This window comes from Xiphias gladius, chromosome 3 (assembly GCF_016859285.1).
Source record: "Xiphias gladius isolate SHS-SW01 ecotype Sanya breed wild chromosome 3, ASM1685928v1, whole genome shotgun sequence".
In the NCBI taxonomy this organism is placed as follows: Eukaryota; Metazoa; Chordata; class Actinopteri; order Istiophoriformes; family Xiphiidae; genus Xiphias; species Xiphias gladius.
The window spans coordinates 8,862,824-8,885,878 of record NC_053402.1 but is presented as its reverse complement, the minus strand read 5'-3'; the positions used below and the strand labels follow the sequence as shown (position 1 = coordinate 8,885,878).

Sequence of the window (23,055 nt, the reverse complement as noted above, 5' to 3'; positions counted from 1 at the left end):
CACAAGGTCCATAGGGCTGTGTGGACAGTTATTGTGTAGTCTGTATTCTATATTATCCTGCTTGCTGTTCAACTGGAAAGAAGGGAATTCAAATCCTATCTCTCTGACAGGTATTTGTCTGTGGAACTTGGTGGATTAATTTTCTTGTTTAAGAAAGAAAAAACTTATTTGTGGTGAATCTCAAGGTCCAATTCTGGCCCTTATTTTTTCTCTATTTACATGCTTCCCTTTGATGAATATGTTGTTTTAATGTATATGCAGATGATACACAATTCTATCTTTATGTCCATCTTACTGAATCTTGTAGCTTGGTTGCCCTAAAGGTTTACTTTGAGGATGCTGTGTGATGGATGACTGTGACAGTTATATTATAACTTGGCTTAATACCTGCTGCTACCAAACAAGAAATTTGGGATTAATTTTTAATTCAAATCTGAACTTTGAAAACCAAGTACAAGGGGTTAATCAGTGTGGTTTTTATCAGTAGTATCAGAAGTATCTCTAGAAATGAGTAATTTATTTCATTGACCTGGGGAAAGTTATTCATCCCTTCTAGATTACTCTAAGCAGTTTTTAAAAAGCACTATATCCTCTTCATCTTTGCCTCCAAATGCAGTTGCTCAGCTTTTAACTCGAACTACAAAACAAACACATTACCTTAATTTTAGCATTGTGACTTTCCATTTCTTACTCAATACAGTTCAAAATTCAGTTAATTACGTCTATGTTTGGAACCTAGGATGACTGTGCATTTGCATCCCTGGCACCTAAACTGTGAAAAGAATTACCCTACTGCACCACTCCCTATGCATTAAAAACACAGTTTTTAAAACTGGCTTTTAACTGCCTTGTATCTTACTGATTTTGGGTATCCCTTGGGTTATCCTCTAGCTCCACCCTAAGGTTAACACTTGTGGTTCAGAGAAAAATAACATGACAGCAATAAGATGGATTGTCATGAAATTGGCTACAGATATTCAGGGGCCCAAAAGATAAACTCATAAGACTTTTTGTCTAGTGCAAGTAGCAGCTGAAATGTGTCCCTTATTCAGTGAAATACTGTATTTCAACATCTACTAAATGGATTGGCCAAAAGATCTTTTCAGACATTCATGGTTCCCATATGATGAATTTCCTCTAGCACCACCTGACATTTGTCTTTTTTATTGAAATATCTCAACAACTTTTGGATTAAAATAAGTTAATATTATCATTGTACCTAACTTTCTCTCCGTCAATCTTATGCTGCCCATTTCTTCTCCCATTTTTCATGCCAATTTATTATTCCTAAACTTTTTGTCAAATTCCAGCCTAATCCTTCACATCTCTTTTTTCTGTCTATGCCGCCTGAAAAGGTATCTGAAGTTCCCCTCCTCTCCTCCTCCTCCCTATTTCACCTCCATCTCTCTCCCTTCTTCCTCACCTCCCTGCCCTTCAAGTCTGCCCCCCCCCCCATGAGAAAAAAACAAATGTCATTTTTTAAATGGCCAGCATTGGGGAGGCAGTAGCGCATCATTGTTTAGACAGCTGTTAATCTTGGAGGGTTTTTGGTGGCAGCAAGATTGTGCCACTGACGGTGGCAGGGAGAGGAACGGCAATCTGGAACAGCACTGAGAATGACGCAATGAGGTAGAAAGAGTTAGAGAGAAAAAATAGTGAGTTAAGTCTGGTGCTAAATCACCACACATGCCCCAGTTTGTGACCAGATCTGTCTGTCATTGGGACGTAATGTGCCAATGAAGAAATTGATTCACAAATTAAAATGCACTGAGATGTCTCTATACAGCACTCACCATCTCTGCATTATTGTATAGTATGGACTGTGTAATATAGATAATGTTAATGTACCAGCACACACCCTGCAGTTCCATTCAAGTCTCTACTCTGAAGCGTCAGCATCACCCGCACAGGAATATAATGGCTTTTCTCCCCCACCCCTCTCTTGCTACATCTCCTCCTCTCTTTCTTTCACACACATACACAATGAAGCACACGCAGAGACACAGCGCTCAGAGAACCAATCACCATCCCCTGTTTTCAGGTCCTGTTTGTGAATGGGATTCTTACGGGAGAGGTGGAGGCAGGCACCACTGCGTTTGTAGGCATGCGGCTGCTACAGCGGGGAAACATCAGCATCCCATTCTCATTTTTACCTCCTTCACTTGAAATATTTCTCTCACTCCCTGTTGGCTGTTCTCTAATTCATTTTTGATGTTTTGCTCAGTTTTTTTCTCACGCCCTATCCATTTTCTACTTCTTTCTCCATCTTCTTGAACCCTCTCTGACCCTTTTTTGTCTGTTTTGATGCTGCAGTCGATTGTGACTACTGCATCAAAGTAGCATTTATTTTTCCATGCATTTATTTAATTTTTATCCTGACATCATCTCCGTCATCATCACCATCATCATCTACTGCTGTTTGACAATTTTACATCTTTTTCACTATCATGTTATGTCACTTTTCCGTTCACTGCTGCAGAGCTGGCTTTCTCCACTACATCGTTTTTCTCTTCTTTTCACCAGTCATCCCATCTGCCTCCTAAAGCTGTTGCTGATGCAGGTAAAGTGAACCAACAAACACAAAGACACAGACACACACACATAGACCCTTACCTCCAGTGACAGAGTCTTCGTCCCGAGTGCTTCTGGATCCTCACCGGTTGAGGGAAGACAAGCGAGCCTGCAAGCTTCTGGCGGCAGACGTGAAGTGGAGGACAGACAGAGAAAGAGACAGAAAGAGGGAGAAAGAGATAAAAGACAAGAGACAGCAGAGAGAGTGAGAGGTATAAAGAGAGAGAGAAAAAGAGAAAGTGGACGAAAAGCAGGCGGGAGGAGCTCACGCTGGCTGGAGGTGAGATGAAGGGGAGAAAGAGAGAGGGCGAGAGAGATAAAGGGAGAGGGAGGGAGAGAGCGATGGTGCTCTGGACTGGGATAGGAGGGGACTGTGTGATGTTTGTGAGGAGGAGGAGGAGGAGGAGGGATTGCAGGGAATGGAGGGAGAGGAAAGTTGGAGGGGAGGGAGGAAGGAAAGAGAAGGATGCAGGGACAGAGAAGAGAGAAGGAAAAGGTGATTAAAGGGGAGAAATTAGGGAGGAGGGAGGATAGATGGGTGAGGCAGAAGAGATGTAAGGGGAAAAGAGAAGGGAGGAGAAGCAAAAAACAGTAAGAGAGGCCAAGGGGTAGAGAGGTAAGGAACGTGATAGAAAACACATAAACAGGTATGTTCATGCTTTGCTCTTGAGGGCTTTGATTTGCTGATTTCAGAACATTTTACTCCATTACAAATGTAATCTTTTACGGTCCCAAAAAAATACAAGTACAACTCATGTCAAGCTGTCACACACTGGCGGTCCCTGGGTACAGTCAATTTCAGAGTGGTGAAAATATCGTCCCGTCCATTAAATCACACTGTAATCCAATCCTGTGCTGGTGTGTTCCAGCAATAACTTACCGGAGGTAGCAGACAGACAGCTGGGAGAGAAAAAGAGAGGGAGATTGGCAAGAGAAGAAGAGTAAAGAAGAGCCGATTGAGTTTTGTGAGATGCTGTTGACAGACATGGAATCAGGGAACTTACCAAGTTCCCTAAGAAAAGATTGAGTGATAATGACAGAGGGTCATGCGGAGAAAGGACACGTGGAAAGTAGAGGAAGAGGAGCGGACTGATCTCTGGTTAGATGCACTCAGAGATGAAAGGTTGCTGAAGAAGAGAGATGGAAAGAGAGGGAAGAAAGAAAAGACAGCTGAATGGAGGATGATGATATTGTGAAAATTCACTGATCTGTCATGTGCCTTTCAGAAAGTTTAAGGAGGGTAATGGGTCATTTGACATGTACAGTGTCACTGAATGCATGCGACCTAAAAACACATTACAGTCATGGACGGATTATGGAACATCAGGCCCCTGGGCACAGACAAATTAAAGGCCCCCACCTCTTGTACATAGGAGCAAGTAACCCAGACTGAAAGAGACTCAAAATGATAGCTGCATCTTTTGTAATCATTTTGCTTATTTTGGGAGTTGTTTGGCATCTTTTTATGGTATTTTGTGCTTCTTTGTAGTCTTTTTGTTTTTGTGGTCATTTTGTGTCTCATTATATTTGTTTTGTGTTTGAAGTCATTTTGCATCTCTTTTTGGTCATTTTGTACGTCAGCTCCAAAGGACAAAAGCACATACAAGTAAGAAAGCACAAACATTAACGGAAACATGCTCAACATCCAGAAATGCAACAAATACAAAAACACATACACAAAGGGAAAAAACATGCAACAAAAACTGCTGCACTGGAAGTGCTCCAGAATGCAAGGGGGAGTAATGTTCTTGATTTGGATAAGCAACAACATTAAAGATACTTTTTCCTTCCCTAACTTAACCCATTATTCAATCATTCCTGTTTGTAAATTTGCTCCGACGTTTTCGGAGATTTTCAGAGAAGAACAATCTGTCCGGTGAGAATTACAGGTTTTCTCAGCAGCTCTCAGCTCACGGCACCCAAGATGAGCAGCCCATCAATGTGTGCAGTTGTTCCCGTGAGAACAATCTTATCTCCTCAAGCCCGTCGGTAGTTTACCACTGGCTCTGTTGTCTGCTGCGTTTTGAAATATGATTCCTTTAGAAGGATATCATTTGGGCTCAGAGTTGAAGTATAATATTACATAATAAATACGTGTTTATTGGACAGTTTAACAACAGCGCTGCTTCTTTGGACTGGGGTTCTTATATGTAAATATATATTACCACATTTTTTTTTAAAATAAATATATTATAAACAAAAATTAATAGAGGCAGTGCAGTCTTTATTTAATTTCACAGTTTTTTCTTTTTATAGTTTTTTAGTCGTTTTGCATCTCTTTGTGTCTCTTTGTTTTCATCTTGTGTCTCTTTGTAGTCATTTTATGTTTTATTGGGGTAATTTTGTGTTTGTCATCATTCTGCATCTTTGTAGTCGTCTTCGCAGATGTTTGATTGACTTTCCAACAAGAAATTTTAATAGTCACTTCAAACAGAGGCTCTGTCTGCCTATGCCCATCCAGGTCCCCTTGTTAATCCATCTATGATGAGAGTGTGGTAAAAGAAAAAAACTAATCCTGTAAATTACTGAATTGTGTGCAATTTCAAGCTTATATATTTTGCATATGTGCGCGGCCTTCTCTGGGACTGTTTGCCTTTGTAGGTTTAATGAATCCCTCTGTAGTGCACTGAAAAAGTGTAGTATGGTAAAATACCTTCTGGACATGGTTTTGAAAAAAATGCCCTGATCTCAAATTACAGGTCAAGTTTCATTCGTCATTGTAGGACCCGAGGCCCGTAAAAGGGCCTGTGATAATACAGATGTGATGCATTTTGAAAATCTCTTTTTGTATTCAGTGTCAGAGGTTTGGGTCAGCTGCAGTACTCTAGAGCTGACGAGGAAATTATTTTTGTCAAGGTGAGGAGACTTCAGGAGAATGGACGCTTGCCAATGCAGAGCTTAATCCTTGGTCCTCTTGTCTTCCTTTCAAAAAAAAAAGCTTTACTAAGCTGTTTAAACTCAGAACTGACAGTGGCAGTCCCTTTTCACTAAAAAAATAAACGAACTATACAGAGCTGGAAAAAAAATCTAAAATGCCCAAGGCTCGCCCAAATGTGTTGTGAGACTCTCATGCAAATCACCCTTCAGAACATGTGTGTATTGTGCATCTCTGCGTGCATGGATTTTGTGTTTTTTAAAATAAATGGACAGCATAACAGATAGACAACTAGAGACAGAGCAAGAGATACAGGCTCAATTCCAGCTTTGAGGGATTTCGCCATACAAGCTGCTGCGTATTTGTCGACTCCAGAGTGGCAGCTTCAACATCCCAGACCAGACTCCGGCTGCCAGTCCTGCACAAGCACCACTACTGGCAGTGAAAGAGGACGTGAGTGCACTGCACACTCTCTGAAGTCAAACCAAAGAAATTATTTATTCTGATAAAAAATCTTTGTTTGGACATCGTTTCTCAAAGTTATCTGGAGGAGAAGTTGAGGAAAATAAGGGATGTGACTGTATTATCATTGCTCCATGGATATTATATGCATTGTTAAATGAATGCTTTTGAGTGCTCATGTCCTTTCAGTGGCACCATGCACCACTGCGGACTCTGGCAAAAAGTTCAATGTGATGTCTATTCTCACTTTTGTGAGAATAGACAAGTGATATTGGGAAACAGGCAGTAATGGAATGTTACTGTGCTTTGACAGTAATAACATTGTGTGTGTGTGTGTGTGTGTGTGTGTGTGTGTGTGTGTGTGTGTGTGTGTGTGTGTGTGTGTGTGTGTGTGTGTGTGTGTGTGTGTGTGTGTGTGTGTGTGTGTGTGTGTGTGTATGTGTGTGTATGTGTGTGTCCTGTGTTGGAAAGAGAAGGCACGAAATGAATGAGACAGGATAAATAGAGACAGACATGTCTCTTCTAGCTGTTTATCAGCCCACAGCACTCTGCCCAGATTAAACCACAACTACTTTATAATTACTATAATGTATTCGTATTGGACTAGAATGCCTCTCTTAATAAAGGGCCCAGTAATTGACTCTACCTTTCTCTAGCTCTAACCCCCCTCTGTCTCACACAAACTCACTATTGATCTCATCAATTTACATTAAATTCTCATTAGCCTCAGAGAGTAGTGCCTTTTACACCAGCAGGATGATGGCTGTGCAATGGTGAAAGCGGCACAATTAGTCAACAACGAGAGATCGGTCTAATCATTCGGATTGTGCTGGGTATAAATTGTCATTAGCACTGATTTGGCGGTAAAGATTTTTTTTTCCATCTTTTTTTCCCCCCAGAGTAATTAGAATCTTATTGTTTAACTGAGGAATGTATTTTTTCCTGTCAAGAAACACAGCTGATCTTGTTTCATTCAACCTGTGGAAAAATAAAAAACTCTAAAACAATGACTTCAGATGAAGGATAGTCTTTTCTTATGGTTTATACTGTCTGTGGAAATCAAACTGCCTGCTTTCAATTACTTTGCTTGCTTCTGCTGCGAGATCTGTGTCTTCATAAAATGAGATTCCTCTCACTGAGGTGAAAGCAGAAGTCTACCCTAAAACAGCCTCTTGCAGATTAAGTTGTCTGAATACGTGTTTGTATCATTTACACGTCTCACTCAGCTGTCCCAAACATGTCCGAAATTGCAGAAAGAGTGAATTTGTCCTTGTAAAACCAAACTCACACCTGTAATTACAAGCAAATATTCCCAGTTAAAGTTACACAAGGTAAGATTTCATTTTGAATTTTTCCAAAATTACATCTTTCAGTACTGTTTATGCAAACTAGCAACAATAAATTGTCTATAAGACCGTTTAGTTTATTGTGTGGATTTACATGCTGCTGTAAACTGCACACACAGTAAGTGCAATAAGGACTTCTGGAGTTCAAAATATATCAACAAAAGCAGTCATGTTAATAAGAATGTGTTTTCCGACACAGTTGAAATGTGTTTTATGTGTCCAGTTTTTGATGTGTGTATGCAATGCACTGTGTCTGTATCAAATTCAAATGGAAACATGCTGTGGCTGTTATTTTGCGGTTGTTGTCGATCCCAACCCCCGGAGGTCGTTGCATAATGAGATAACCCTCAGTCCAAACCTCTGGTACTCAGCGCTGCTGGATGCTGTTACTGTCCTGTGAATTTGCCCAAATCAAGTCTTTAGAAATGAGAAGCTTTCCTTATTTTATTTTATTTTTTCCAAGACTAGGAAAAAGGTTTTTAAACAAAAATTTACATCAGTAACTAAGAAACAATGTTGTTTTACACTCCTTATTATCCTCCATCCATCCAAGCATACCAAACAGCAGCTGTACTTTGTGATCACAAGGTGGCACAATTGAGGATGAAATTGCATTGCTAGGCTGCCTGGAAAATTCAAAATGGCATTAACATAATGTTACATTTTTTTGATTATGATGCAGTCTCTGGGATGCAGAAGAGTGAATGGCTGAGGTTCTGCAGTGTGCATATAAAAGCCCTAAACCCTTTCAAATATACTTGAAAAAGAGGAGTGAACCATGTGCCCCATTTTCATGTGATCTGTCCTGGAGAAGTAAGAAATTTTTATGCGCTACACTGAAGTCGCAGTCCTTCTCACTTTAGTTTTGGAGCCACACGCAGATGAGTTTTGTAGCTTTCCTTTTCCAGATAAGAGAGAAAACTCATGAGCCCATCTCTGCTTGTTTGACCACATTTTTGACACCAAAAAAAATCAAGTCACTGATATATAGATATCTCCAAGGTGGTTGGCAAGTTCCTTATTGTTTCTGAGAAACAGAGGAGGGTTTTTTTTATATTCTTCTTCTTCTTAAAGTCTCTAGAGACAGAAGCTATTCTAGTCTTCCCAATTTGTCTGGAGCCAAGCCAAACCCACTTGTCAAGTGCTTATACTGACAACAACACAGCAAAGTGGCTGGTCATTCTGTATTTTCCATCTTGATGCTTCCGCTTTTTTCAAACTCAGGCTTTAAAGGGATCTTTTCGCAGGGAGTCATTGGGCTATAGAGAAGAGAAAGAAAGGATAATCTGAGCGGTGTGATTAACAAGGTGTGCCATCAATGAAGTTGACTTGACATGATCTGGCTTGTCAAGTCACTAAACTCACAAGCAGATAACATCAGTGAGGTTTATTTTCTATTTTCTTGATCATTAAACTTAGATTGTTTTTTTTCTAAGTACTCATAAACATAATTTGCCGTGCATGCATCTTTCGCGCATTTCCTACATGGCCTTAAAATGTCATCTTAAAATTTTCATCTTCCCTTTATCAGATTGATATGGCTGTTGTTGTTTTTTTTTTTTTTTTTTTTACTTCCTCCCGACTCAAATGCATCAAGCCAAGAGACCTTCATTAGACTGTGCTGTGGCTCATGATCCAAGTAAACTGCTGGACCTTTCAGACTTGAAAGTAATTTTGAATTGACAAGTGTAACTGTGGCATGAATGTTACGCATAGTGCGCTGCTATGTAAATTCCACGTGGCAGCAGGACACCGAGCCTCGGCTGCACCGCACTCACTTTGTGTAATACTAATAATGCTTCAGCAAAAAAAAAAAAAAAAAAAGATCTTAAAATCATGTGTGGGTCAAAGTCAGAGATCCGTTCATGGATACTTAGTGAAAGCAAATCTTAATTTATGAAGCAGTAGTTTCATGTAAATGTGGTCGCTCGTGCTTAAAAACATACATTTTGTTACCTATCTTTCATTTAAATTAAATAATAAATTGACAAACAGCACATACTGACAGCAAGCAATGAGAAGAGGGGGAAATTGTAATTGTGTACATTATACTCTTTGTTTTGTTTATTATATCTGTCTAACAGTATACTGAACTGACTCTAATAACTTTACTGATCTCGCTGACCAAGAACAGCATCAGTGACAGTATCAGAACAAGAGAGCAGAGCAAACACAGCAAGGAGCACTTATCCTTCACTTAAAATTAAACATGATTTACCAACAGTTAAATAGAATAGGAGCTATTAGAAATGAATTGTAAGTAGAACAACAGTAACAAACATTAAATGGGACAATATCAAAACTTTAAATCAAATTTGATCCTTAAGTTTACATCTTACCATGAAATGTGGTAGATACATCATCCAAATGAGCATATGTTTATTTGCAGTCTTTCACAATGCCTCACCCCCTCTGCCTATCCATGTGAAATAATACGAAGTGGTGGAAGAAGATGTTGCTAATTAAAAAATAGAACAGAGTAAATGTACACGATTACGGGTAAAAATCCTGCATTCAAAATCTCACTTTCGTAAAAAATACAGAAGTATTTTCAGCTAAACAAATTTAAAGTCAAAAGTAAAAGTGCACATTATGCAGTATAGTGCTTTTCAGAGTGTTATATTTCTATACATAATATTATGATCGATGCATTAACTTTTAAGCATCATTTTAATGTTGCAGCTGCTCGAGGTGGAGCTAATTTTAACCATGCCATGTTTCAGTGGTTTCATCTGTAACAATGCATCATATTTTAGAAGCTGCACATATGTTCTGTTTGTAAAAATCTGTAAAAACTGTCACATACGTGCAGTGGAGTAAAAAAATGAATACTTCCTTCTGAAATGCACTGGAGTTAGGGCATAAAGTTGCATAAGATAACGAAATACTCAAGTAAAGTGCAACCACCCAAAAACTACTCAAATTGTACAACTACCTCAAAAAAAAAGTAAATGTACTTAGTTGCTTTCCACCACTTCAAATACGTTAAATTCACTGATAACAAAAATATATGTGATTTTTTTAAACTTTTGTTTCCATCACCCAGATGACTGATAGATGTTTAATCTTAACTAATTTCACATTTACTCTCTTATTCATTTCCTAATCTAATCTAACCACTAATGCTCTGCTTGCACGTAAACTCTGAATTAAGCAAACAATTGTACATTTCACTGCCAAAGAGTTGTAAAACTGTGCCCCCTCAAATGAAGTGGAAAGAAGCACCTCATGGCCTAACACTGAATTATGGCCCTTTGAAGAAATGTTCAATACACCCACCTCTCATTGGCAGCAGAGACGTCAGGCCACTTCTGTGGGGCATTTAAAATCCCTCGTTGGAAAATCTAAAGTATCTGAAGTAGCGTCTTAAGTAAGACAGTTTAAGGGAATGTAGCAAAATAATACACACACACACACACACACACACACACACACACACACACACACACACACATACTCCATTCAGCCACAAAATTAAAACCACTAACAAGTTTTAATGTTGTGGCTCATCTGTGTTTATGTAAATTAATAAGTCACAATGTTGAATGATGATATCTATCTGTAATATCAAAGTAGAGGTTTCAGCTGCATGCTGCATAGCTCCACAAAGGAAATGTGCAACTGTACAGTTATTTCCCAGCATGTGGTTGATTAACCACTGATACTTGTATGTAGCTGGCAAATTTCATGTAGGCTGTATTGTGAAACCAAAAAGTATATACTTTGTGAGACCAGAGAGCAAAATTGGCTTGGTTTTTTGCATTTAAACAGGTAAAGCAAAAGTAATGTAAAAAGCATAGCATGTTACAGGCTGGAGCCAGTTAAAACAGTTTTAAGCAAAGTGACCAATCGGAACCGTGTTTAGTATTCGCTGTTACAACTTTCTCTACTTTGTATCTATGCCAAATAGTTACCAGAATGTACGTTCCCAGAAACAAAACCGCTTTTTGGGGTACAGGTGTCAGGCTAATCATAAACATGTATTTTTGTCTTTTGTAGGCTTCTAGATGATGCCAAAATATGTGACTGCATCTGTCTTTAACTATCTGTACCTCTGTTTTCAAATCAGAAAAGATTACTACTAGCATTTTGGAGCCTGCAGATGAAAAACAGCTGATCATGCAATAAAGTGAAAATGACACCAACTGTCTTTGTGGACAGAAAGAGGAAACTGAGCTCATCACAGAAGAAACTCCCACAGACTTCTCGACAGTGTTCGTGAGGGGCTGGGCGTAAAGCAGAAACCGATGGTGACAGACAGTGGGACAGACAAAGGAAAGGCAGTCTTCATCATTTAAGGTAAGTAAGTGGGAAATTCTGATTTGTGGATATTTCTAGGGTGAAAGTTGTGTCATATTGCTCCCAATCGTACTCTTTAAAATAGCTTTTTATTCAACAAGCTGAAATTGATTGTAAATATCACAATACAAAAGAGTTCATGTATAGTAATATATATATATATGTTCAGCTCTAATTTGCCTTTATGATATCAGAACACAATAATTTATCTAAAAATACTGAGTCCAAGAGAGCTGGACTTTCTGTTTGTTCTTCCGTAGAGCTGTTATTATTAATCCCTGTTATTATTAATTAAATGTGTTGAGCGGATTGAATCCTACTTGTTCACGTCACGTCACTCACATTCGATATGAATTACAGTGAAATTTCGTAATCAGACCAACCATAAGCTGAGCATGTCATCCAAAGACTAGTTATGTACTTTTATGAAGAAAAGCTTTCCTTCATGTCTTCTCAGATGCTTTATGCAAACTGCCATTTGCCGACATATGTGAGTTTTCCACGTTTGTGCTCTTATTTGGGTTGATCTCTGTTTCTTTGTGATTTTACGAGGCTGGTGGTTCTGTGTCAGTATTACTGTCAAACCTGTTGCTCTGCTCTGCTGTGCGACCGACTGCACAGTGGCATAATGCAGGCTGAGAAGGTTATTTGGTTTCATATTTAGTGTTGGATTCCCACATTCTCGTGATGGGGGTTTCCCCGACCCTACCACCGTAAACAGAAGCTAAAAAGACAAAAGTGAAGTCTGTCATGCCTGAGTGACCCTTAAAATCCCCTATTCGGATTACTGCGCTGAACCACTTACTATTTTTCTCCCTTTTTATTAAACTATGCTATCTTTGCATGTTGTTTGTCCTTTTTCAAACAGCATGTTTTTCAAATTATTTAAATACATTTTGGGAAATGTGAAAAGGATTCTACAAAGACTAAGGTTTTTCACATGGTCAGGCCACAAAATGACTTTAAAATTAAATCATTTGAATTAATCTACGGAGATCTACAGTATTTTTATATTAAAAATGTAATGTAATGATAAATGTAGTGCTTCTTTATTAGGGAGCTCTACAATTGAGAAATGATTGCGGAAAAGAAATAAGGAACTAAGCATATCACTGAAGAAGTGTGTGTTCTACCTTTCTTACGTTACTAAGATTTCATATCATTAATTACCTTCAGAATTGTAGAAATTTTGATATTTGTTCAAATTTGTTTTCTTTTTTATTATAATTCCCATAAGACGATTAAGGATCTTAATGGATTTTTTTTTTTTTTTTGGAATTTTAGAATGCTGGATGGATTTACATTCAGAAATTATGTTCATTTATGGACAATTTTGGGTGCACATAATCGCAATTTAAAGAAAAAGTAAAATGTAAAGACTTACATAACATCATGAAAATAGAATTTGCATTACACTTTAGTACAGAATTTGTTTTTAAAAGATTTTATTAGTCTCAGACAAAATATTTAAAATCAACTTTTTCATAGTTCTGTGCTTATTATGTTTGTATTAGCACTCTTAAAATTTCCCGGCCTCTATTAACAGCCTTTTTTTGAAACTCAGTCTGTCAGTCTGAGGACTGCATTGTCTCCTCACACATTGACAGTAACTTCTTAACAATGCTGCAATTTTAAGGGCATTAACATTGTGGTTCTGGTGCCACACTGAATATTTAAGCCAAGGTGTGAAACAACTGATCTGTGTCAACTGTACTTGGTATTTCAAGTTGATGTGTGTGATCCCAAGTGGCAGCATGTGTATTTTTATTTTTTTTTATCAGAGTCAATGACATATGAGAGACAAAGATAAGAAGCAGGCGGATGTGTGGTGACATCCCACAACAAGCTGACACTCAAAGCAGAAGTGACTGATAGTACTGCTGTCATGACAATGAACTCTACCTCTGTCCTTTATTTTCTCTGTATACTACCTCTCCTCTATAGACTTCTTGGTAATGTGTATACACACAGCTCAGTGCATTTCCTGAGACAAACTCAGAAAAAAAACAGGGTCATGGCCCTCTCTGTCCCCAGGAATGATGCCTCTCTTCTGGATTGCGCTTTGGTCAATGCTCCCTCTTCTGGCTCTCCTCTCTGGTCCAGATCATTGTACCTGCCATGAGAGCACTTGCCTACAGAACAGTAAGTTTCTGCGGTATTCTTCTTTTTGAAGAACTTTCTGAAGTTAATTGTTTCATCATTTCTGTGCAGCAACGTGACGTATTCTTTCACGTTTCAAGATACAGGTGCCCGTGTCTAGAACATTTTGATTTAACAAGTTGATTTAAATTAGAAACAGGTTTTCTTACTGCTCAAAGGTTTTTAGGAGATAAATAAGATTTCTTTATAAGATTTAGCGTTTTGAATATTAAATTGCCAAAAAATCAAGTAGTTAAGTACAGCAAAAATTCTGTTTGTACATTAAGGCATTGGTATTAATAATCCTAATATATACATATATAATGCTGGGAAAGCATAACGCATGACAAGCAATTGCTGTACTTGTGTTACGTTAGGCACATTTTCACCTAATACTTCTGCAGTTGTACTTGAATAAGATTTTTAATACATGATTTTTACTAGTAATGGAGTATTTTTACAGTGTTGCAATACTACTTTTACTAAAGTAAAGGAGCTGACGCTGTCTTCCACCACTGGTTACAGTATTTATTCAGCATAACACAAGAGTCATTGAGAGAACTTTAGCACAGTCCTTGACCAGGTATCTAAAAACTAAATTTCTCCTCTCTACCCAGTGTCTCCATTGCTGGAATCCTTACAGTGCCACAACGACTACGAGTCCTACATCCACTGCAAATGGAGGAAACACAGAAACACACCTCTGTTTCTTTGGCTCAAGATTGAAAACAAAAGGTAAACTCAATAGAGAAGACAAAGGAAGAACAAGGGGAAAAAAAGTGGAAAGGATGTTTATCAATGAATAAGATGAATATGTCATACTGGAAGGTTTTGTGTGTGCCACAGCTCTGTGTCCATGTCCTTTCAGGAAGTTGTGTGTGCCGTACACTCCACCAGTCCAAGAGAAGAACGAGAATGTCCAGTGCAGATATAAAACAAATGTATTTTCCATTGGCATCAGTCACACCGTCTTCTTCGACAAGAATGAGACGCTGTCCAACTGCTCATCTGTCCCACGCAAGCCTCTGGATGTTTCTCAGCACTGTGAGTTCACATGACATCTGACTATTATAACAGTCACCTTTACTGGGATAATTACAGAAATAAATCATGCTGCTGAGTTCAATTAAAACATTTTACAAGGTAATCATATCAGTTGTTTATTATGTGTAGCTGCTGTTTAAATACACTTGTGTCTGGCAGTGTCATCACTTCAGCTCCTCAAGTAGCCATGTGTTTTTGTATTTGTGTTGCACAGTGAGAGCGCGTCCACCAGTGGACCTGTCCACACATGATGCAAGTGATGGAGGCCAAAGGCTCAATTGGTCCAGCCCCTACCCCTCCTCCTCTCCCCTGAACAAAAACCTCACCTACCAGCTCAGCTACAGAACAGACAGACAGGACTGGACTGTAGGCATAAAAAAGAAGACATATTCTGCTACCAGATTTAGAAACAAATGACACATTATTGTAGATCAGTTTTGAAATCATGGAGCGACTTTCCAGAATCCCTAAAGTTTTGGTAGCCTAATACTTCTGAAACATTTCACTTCAACTGAAATGTCAAAAATAAAAGCTGAAAAAAATAAAATAGAACTCACATTGAGTTGCATTTTAACAGGCACTTGTGCCATTGTAGTTCCCAAACACCAACTGACATTTAAACAGCTTGCTGTATTATATTTAGCAATGATAATGAAAGCAGTTACTGATGCATAAATCATATCTGATATAGTTCCTCTGACAGGAAAACTGGTGCAAGCTGTGAACCCATGGGGCCAATTTTTATTCAAAATTGGATACTAACGTCAAGTCTGAGCCCTGGTGGCACTAAAATGAAGTATGCAAATATGCTAAAAATACTGTAAAACAACGGAAATCATACAGAAAAAAAAAACAGCCTGGACATTCGCTGCATTTATGCAATCTGGGCAGAATGGGAAAAACAGGGAGAACATGCCCTTATTCCGACTTGGGAGTGAAATCATGCATTATTCCAGGGTGTTAGACCTATACTCTGTCTCACTTCAGATACTTCCATCAGTACACTTCCATGTAGTACCCTTTGTACACTAAGTACTTCCTTGCGTAGTGCTTGAATTTCGACAGTTTAGTGTTGTCTCAAATCAAACACAGCCCTTGTGTACTTAACGGAAATGACAATCACAAGCTAGCCAGCATTCGCGTTCTCATACACGGTACCAAATCAATACAGACTGCTAAATTAACCCATTAAACATACGCATGGTTATCTATCTGACTACAGCATAGTGGTACTTAGTGAAAAAAACCCTTTGCGTAGACATATATAACTTAACATTTGTATGATTTGAAAATAGGCTGGGGGTCCCTTCCCTTCCGCTACGTAGCCAAGATGGCGACCAGGGAGGGTGAGAAGTGTCCATGGTGTCACACTCAACTTTCTGCCCATTATGAGTAACCGACCGGGAACTCGTCATGCACTGCATGTTGCCATAATTTTCAGTTTGAATGCACCTATGCACTCAAATAACAAGTAATGAGAAACAGTGCTCTTGCTAACCTCTTAGTCCCACCAGATAAATAACCAAAATTAGGTACTTTTTTTGTATCACCTGTAGTAGCAGTTCGTTATCTACACACTGGAAGCAGAACCAAAAAATATTTCTTTAACTTTGAATGAAATGTTTTGTCATCCAGGATTCACACGCATTTTTTCTTCACAATCTCTGCAGACTGAGGATGTCACAAACACCAGTATAAAACTAGAAAAGCACTTGTTGCTTCTGGGTCACAGGTATGAAGCCAGGGTGAGGGCCCGGGCCAGCGTGGGCCAGTGGAGTGACTGGAGTCCTCTAGTGACCTGGGAAACTGAAGAAAGTGAGTCAGAGAAAAAATTGAGCCTAATTTAAAACCTACATGCAATCACTTAACAAAATTGTGAATCATTTAACGTATGTGTAGGGATTAGCTTCAACTTTGACATTTCTCAGAAACCATTTTGCTCACATATTTAATGTACTGAATCATTTCTGCTATAAGGTTCTTCTAATACACACCCTGTTCCTTTTCTCCTTCCCTCACATTTCAAATCTTCTCTCTCTGTCCATTTTTTTATGGAAGCCAAGAAAAAAGTCTGTAGCCTTACAGTTGTTGTTATTATGTGTCTCTCTAATATCTCTCTCTTTCTCTCTCTCTCTCTGGTCCTAGACCCTTGGCAGGTTCCCAGTTTGCAGTGTGTGCTGGATGGAGAGAAGGAGGTGATGTGTAGCTGGGAGGTGAGCAGAGAGCTGGCTCACTTCATTACCTACCAGCTGGCCAGTCGACAGAAGCAGACTGCGCCGTAAGTCGAGTGTGATGCTGTCCACACAACCTGGTTGAGGCTGAATGAAGCACCCATCCAGTTACCATTCATTCATGTATCTGACCCCCCCTTTTAATCCCTGCCTCCAGTACTAAGAGATACTGCTCGAACCCAATAGTCAGGTCTGACACCAGCGGGACGGTGCTGAGGTACAGCTGCTCACTGACTGTCACAGACCCTGCACATCTGCTGCTGGAGCTCCTACCAAAACGCAATGTCAAGACTTTTAAGGCCTACCAACACAGTGAGTGGAAACAAGACAGAGGTCACAATGTCACAAGAGAGGAGGATTGGCAGAGGGGACGGGGCTGTCACTCTGAGCTGAGCAGGGAATAGGGATAACATGTCCTGCCAAATTAAAAACACACACAAAGAGGCGATAAAACTGCAGGAAGTTGTGCAGATATACAGAAGAGCTGTGATGTGATTGAATGTCCCCACCTAGTGTTTGAATGGAACTACTGCATCTGTGTCTGTTTATTACCACAAAATAAGATAAGACAAAATAGGATAAGATAAGATAAGATAAGCTGCTGTACACTGAGACACAAAACACTGAACTCTTTGAACTGCACCCATGCTTCCTAATCTGTATAGAGCTTTGTGCCGTATGTGTTTACATGAGTGATCATCTTAATCTGATCTATGATACAAAATAATCTCTTGGTCCACAGTCCGTCCCAACCCACCGCAGCAGGTAACAGTGAAGGAGAAAGGCCGCGACTGGATCGTGGCATGGACTGCACCGAGCACAGCTTCAAAACTGACACTGTACTATCAGGTCTGCTATTACAGGACACAGGAGCAAGTACGAAACTTTTATTACTTTATTATTATTCTAACTGTAAAACTGATTTAGTAAAAGTAAAGTAACTTAAAAGTCATGCTAATCAACAGAAGATAATAATTTGACAGTCATATTCATATTAAAGTGTTTACTGTAGCTGTTTACCACACAGAAACTCCTACTTGGCTGTCTGTCTCACTTTTATATACTTTTATATTTTGAATGATTTCATCGTTTAAACATTTATTATTAAAAAAGTGCATTTAGTTGATTAAGTTTGATCATGCCTTTAAAACAGACACAAGCGGACAATATTTAACGGATTTTATATGCATTACATCATCAGGAACCTTGTACCCTGCTGAATATTTCAGATGGGTCCGTGTCCTTTACCCTCCGGGGAGCCTCTCTGGCCCCGTCCAAGCGCTACCAGATCAAAGTCAGGTCACTGGTCTTCCCGGGAGAAGGCTCCAGGTATGAGGGAATCCCGTCTGAATGGAGTGATCCTGTGGGCTGGATTTCCCATGCAGGTACCACATGTTCACAGACTCTGAGATACACATCATGGGCCTGAAAATCATCATCATCATTATCATCATCATCATCATTTATTCTGTTTTCTGCTCCCTGACAGCCCCCTGGTCCCTCACCACCTTGATATATGTTCTCATCAGTGTGTTTGTGGCCACAGTGTTCTTCATACTCTACTGCACCATTCCAGCTTGTCAAAGGTACTCTACTCATTTATTAGCGCTGTGTGCGTGTTGCCTCCTTTCTCGTCAAAAAATTGAGCTTGCCTGAACACACTGTCAAAACCCAAACTCCTGTTAAAGTGTAACTACAGCTATCAGGTTAATTGATTAGAGTACATGCATTATACAAAGAGTCCATCTAAAATGTAGTGAAGTTAAGCCAATAAGCCTAAAAAATGTAAGCAACAACCTCTCATTAGTTCACAACTCCAAATGTTTCCATTATGGACAAATATTCTTTTGTAAAGTATAAAAGTTAGCACACTAAACCACTTGGCATGCTTTACTTACATGCCAATGAAAGTTTTACAAATGACAGGTGTGTGTACATTTTTTCATTTGAAACAAAACTCACTCTTTACATGGTATATTTTGAACAAACAGGAAGATAATCCTGTGGGTGGACTCAGTCCCTTCTCCAGGAAAAAGCAAAATCCTGTCTGAGTTTAAGGTGAGACTGGGATAATTCTACATTTTAATGAAGCAAATTGAATCAATCACTAAATTATTATGTTGATCTGTAAATCATTGTGTATTTTTGTGATCCAGTCCGCCACCGGTCGGACCTTCTTGCAGTGTGAGGACACTTCCATCTGCAAAGTGCTATACTTCGACACCGTATCTACATGGTAACACGTTTCACACTTGACATTTCTAGACAAACAACAATTACAAATCCTTCTATCATAGATGCAAACTCTGAAAATGAGACAGAATATGTAGTACAGTAGTAATAAATCAGGAATGAATGAATTACTGACGATATTCTGTATCAAGCAGCAAAAACACTCTCTGCCCTTCCTCTCTCTGCAGCTCCTCAGAGGCTTTGCTGTGGTCAACCACGGACACTACCAAAAAACACTTGGATCCGGACGACGGCTTCTGTAACAGCAATAACTTTCTCACCCCTACTGAGAAAGTTAAAAGCTCTGAAACATCCTCCATGAGCTTAGGCGGGCCCTACATCATCTGTCAGGTCAGCCCCTTGCAGCCACAATCAGCGTCATTTGTCAGGTTTCGAGGTGCCGAGAATTTCTCAATCAGTCAATACAAATCAAAAAAAGAAACACAAAGACATTCAGCGCTGAATTTAACTGAATCTGAATGTTCAATATCTTTATCCTTTTTAATAGCTGCTGAAATGCTGACCAATATTCATAAAAATACAGAGTAATAAAAAAGTGACATGTCAAAACAATACATTGTGGCTTTATGGGGGTTATGTACCAGACTACTTCTTGGCCAGGTGCAGTGTTAGGAAGTTACTACTCCAGGCCAAGAAATAGTCTGGCACATAACCCCCATAAAAACAAAAGGTGTTGTTTTGACACTTTGGTTTTTCTATGTATTAAACAAACATGATATAATATGTTAATTAGTGAGCAAGAGAGGTGCTGATTCGCAGGAATAATGAAAATGACAATTCGCAAGCTAATGTTATCAAATAATAATTATCTATTAATTTCCAGCCATTAAATTTCATACTGAACAGCACTGTGTCTATCTCACAGACATCAAAGTCTAACTGGAAGTCAGTGGATGTCAAGAGTGAAGAGAAAGAGAAAGAAGAAAAAACCGTATTAGATGACTCTGGATCCCCTGTGAATTTTTCTGTGAATCCTCCCGTTTACGGAAAAGGTTATGTGTGTCTACCCAACTGCACCATTCTCATATCTCACAGCGATGCCAACACAAACACACACAGACGAGACAGCGCTGAGCAGGACCAACAGTGTCCAGATACCACACTGAGGCAGGATAAGACGGATGCCCAGCGTGGCTTTAGTGAGGCGACCAGCAGGGAGCAACCTCTGGCTTACACCTCCGGACCTTTGACCCCCTGGCCTCAAGGTGGCACCATACAGGCCTCAGGGTACTGCCAGCTCCCACAGCCCTAATGAGAGGAGCACAGTAACCTACAACTTGCAATGGAACAGCATATCTAGCAGGACCTATCAGGCTTTCTTGGCAGATTTAAGAATGAATCAAGCAGTGATTTCTTTCCATTTTATTTCAAACCTCTCATGCTTTCATGTGAAATCAAATAAATCACATGTATCAATTATCGGGTTATTATACATTAGAAAGAATTTTTTAGAAGAACCTTTTTGCTTGTTTTATGCTTATCTGACCTGAGATCCGGTTGGACGACTGACCAACGGAGGGGAGTAGTGAGCTGAGCCTGCGTGTGCAGCGCAAGTAAGTGCAGTGCAGTATGACACCCAAAATAATTCTTCTCAGTTTAGAAAGAATTAAATAACCTCTGTTCACATACTAGGTCAGGGCAAAATAACAGGAATCTGGGACTGTGTCCGGGATATTCAGTTCTGTTTTCCCAGAAAATTATGATAATTTACTGACTGTGTACAATTTGTCACACATGTAAAGTGTTTCATGCAGGATCTAACACGGACTGTTAAGAACTGTGTTTAAATTTCATCGGGTTTTTTTCTATTACATCCTCGATTTCTGTGACAGCTGAGATTAGCAGGTGAATTATGTAAACTGCATTTCATGGGAAAAGTGAGTATGTTTGCTGACTGTCCTGTTCACTGAAGTCATGTAAAATATGCATGTTTGCACAAAGGTGTGTGAGTTGGGACCTTGTTGTAAATATAGCCTATGTGTTGCTGAATGCATTATGAAGTACTGTGTTATCTACCTTGTGTTGTGCCAATACTGCTGTGTGAGGTGGTACAAGTATTGTCACTGCATGTTTATTAGATAAGAACTGAGGCTTGCAGAGACATTTGAACTGAAAGGACAAGGTACTGAACATATGTTAAAGCTTCTCTATGGTATAAAAATTCCCATAAGGTATGTTACTTATAGGCATACCAGTAACCTGAGTAAAGTAATGTAGGTTTGCGATGTATTTGCTGCACTGTTGTACTGTGATAGTGATTAAAAAATTTTACAGTTTTGTGGGTATGTTTAATGAATAGCTTACAAACCTACACGTACACACAAACATTAATTGCACCCCTCAACTCTTCCACAGAAAGGCCGAGAGAAGAAACTACAAAAGCAGTGAAGCTGAGAAAAAGGGTTTAAAGTATTCAGGCTGTGTAACAGATGTTATAATAATGTTTTTTTTTAATGCTGCTTAATTTATCCAAAAGATTTTCCATACAACCTGTGTAATACCTAAAAATTGTAGATACTGGACAGTGAATTATCTTCATGTTTGAGAAAATAACCTTTATTTTGATTACAGAAGCTAACTGGAATTAATGTATGTTTTGCTAGTCGTCCATCTGTCTGACTGCTATTCATGTTGAAATTAATATAATGAATTAATTTAAAATTCATTCAAATTAAATGGCTTCAACCTGGGCAGCCATACAAAACCAGAACGCAAGCTACTGAGTTAGTGTGATTTGGCATTGGTGTGAGCTTCGGTTTTGAAGGTAATTCAAATGTAATAAGATGTTTCACAGAAATTATGCATTCCTATGACACAAAAATTTTGTTTTTGGCCAAATATACTCTGTAGTTAGTGTTTTGCCTTTGTAGAGCAGCGCAGTCTCTGGTCTGTTCACATCATACTTAGCATTAGCAACTACTGTATTTTAGCTGTCATCCATTATACTGAAGTCTCTGTCCCTCTTTCTGTCTCTATCTCTAATGAACAAATAGAAATTTTTTTTGTCCATAGGCAAAGATTCTGTGTGACCGGTTATTCCTTTATCTCTTGCACATTTGTTAACCTGAGTAAATCACTAGTGTGTGTGTGTGTGTATTTGTTAACAGGTGCGAAATCTTTACCTGAGACATTTTTTATATAGCAATTTGGCAGCTGAGGTCCAAACCAGAAGGCAGACATCACTGTGGTGTATACAGTAGTTAGACCATCTCTCTCTTCCTCACATGCACACACACACTCTCACAGCGTTATCTAATTTATTGCTCTGTTTGTCTGAACATCTGTCTAGCCTGACAGGGTTGTACGCTGTATTCAGGGTCTTTCAGTTTCTGGGAGCAGGTGTGAGTGTGTCATACATATACTATGTGGTGTGCAAGCATTTATGAGACTGCAATGCAGCATTACTGTAAAACATTTATATCATGAAAATATTGTGCTTGAGTGATACTAGTCTTTCTTGTCTCTGCAGAGAGAACACAATGCTGGAATTCCAGGCATGCTGATATCAACTTCCTGTGTTTTCAGCCCATCGCTAGGTACAGCTTCCTGTCTGATGAGGCTGAGGAGCAGTTTGACACACAACAACTGATTCAAGGTGTCCGTAAAGGCAATAACACACTTGTCTCTTTGGCCTTGACCATACTTGTGCAGGGTGATTTGATGCGTTTGTCCAGCTTGGCTTTTTCAGATGTTCTGCTCCAAAAAATCAGTCACATTCCTCAGTCTCACAGTCACCGTCAGAGAGCTATTGTTCCCTGGAAGAGAAGGGTGGTCCTGTGGAGTGAGTGAGTGAAAAAGTGACAGATTCATATTGATCCTTATCAATCAGTGAAAA

The 23,055-nt window shown here is 39.2% G+C and overlaps 2 protein-coding genes across 4 annotated transcripts in view; one reads left to right on the top strand and one right to left on the bottom strand.

Moving 5' to 3' along the window:
• Nucleotides 1-2,872, bottom strand: part of pvalb6 (parvalbumin 6) — a 45,341-nt gene extending 42,469 nt beyond the window's left edge. Inside the window, exon 1 of the mRNA XM_040124337.1 lies at nt 2,614-2,872. The gene's annotated coding sequence lies outside the window, so the exon portion shown is untranslated. The remainder of the gene's footprint in view (nt 1-2,613) is intronic.
• An 8,612-nt stretch (nt 2,873-11,484) lies between these two features.
• On the top strand, nt 11,485-21,461 carry csf2rb (colony stimulating factor 2 receptor subunit beta). 3 transcript variants are annotated; one of them, XM_040154555.1, is made up of 15 exons: nt 11,485-11,553; nt 13,588-13,695; nt 14,310-14,427; nt 14,561-14,736; nt 14,951-15,102; nt 16,407-16,551; nt 16,882-17,014; nt 17,125-17,279; nt 17,710-17,843; nt 18,169-18,352; nt 18,457-18,553; nt 18,959-19,025; nt 19,124-19,203; nt 19,388-19,550; nt 20,086-21,461. In XM_040154555.1, the coding sequence occupies exons 2-15, from the start codon at nt 13,590-13,592 to the stop codon at nt 20,470-20,472; spliced, it is 2,097 nt and encodes a 698-aa protein (XP_040010489.1). In that variant the 5' UTR covers nt 11,485-11,553; nt 13,588-13,589; the 3' UTR covers nt 20,473-21,461. The 3 variants fall into 3 exon arrangements, with proteins under 3 accessions (XP_040010489.1, XP_040010506.1, XP_040010498.1); XM_040154572.1 differs by having other exon boundaries at nt 11,517-11,553; nt 13,564-13,695; XM_040154564.1 differs by lacking the exon at nt 11,485-11,553 and adding an exon at nt 11,563-12,043.
• Nucleotides 21,462-23,055: the final 1,594 nt, after the last annotated feature.

What these genes read in the sequence shown, in the direction of transcription:
- csf2rb (XM_040154555.1), top strand. Translation starts at nt 13,590, where the DNA reads ATGATGCCTCTCTTCTGGATTGCGCTTTGGTCAATGCTCCCTCTTCTG. An exon ending in GACCTGGGAAACTGAAGAAA is followed by an intron (nt 16,552 to 16,881) that starts GTGAGTCAGAGA and finishes CTCTGGTCCTAG; the next exon opens with ACCCTTGGCAGGTTCCCAGT. An exon ending in ATTACAGGACACAGGAGCAA is followed by an intron (nt 17,844 to 18,168) that starts GTACGAAACTTT and finishes TTACATCATCAG; the next exon opens with GAACCTTGTACCCTGCTGAA.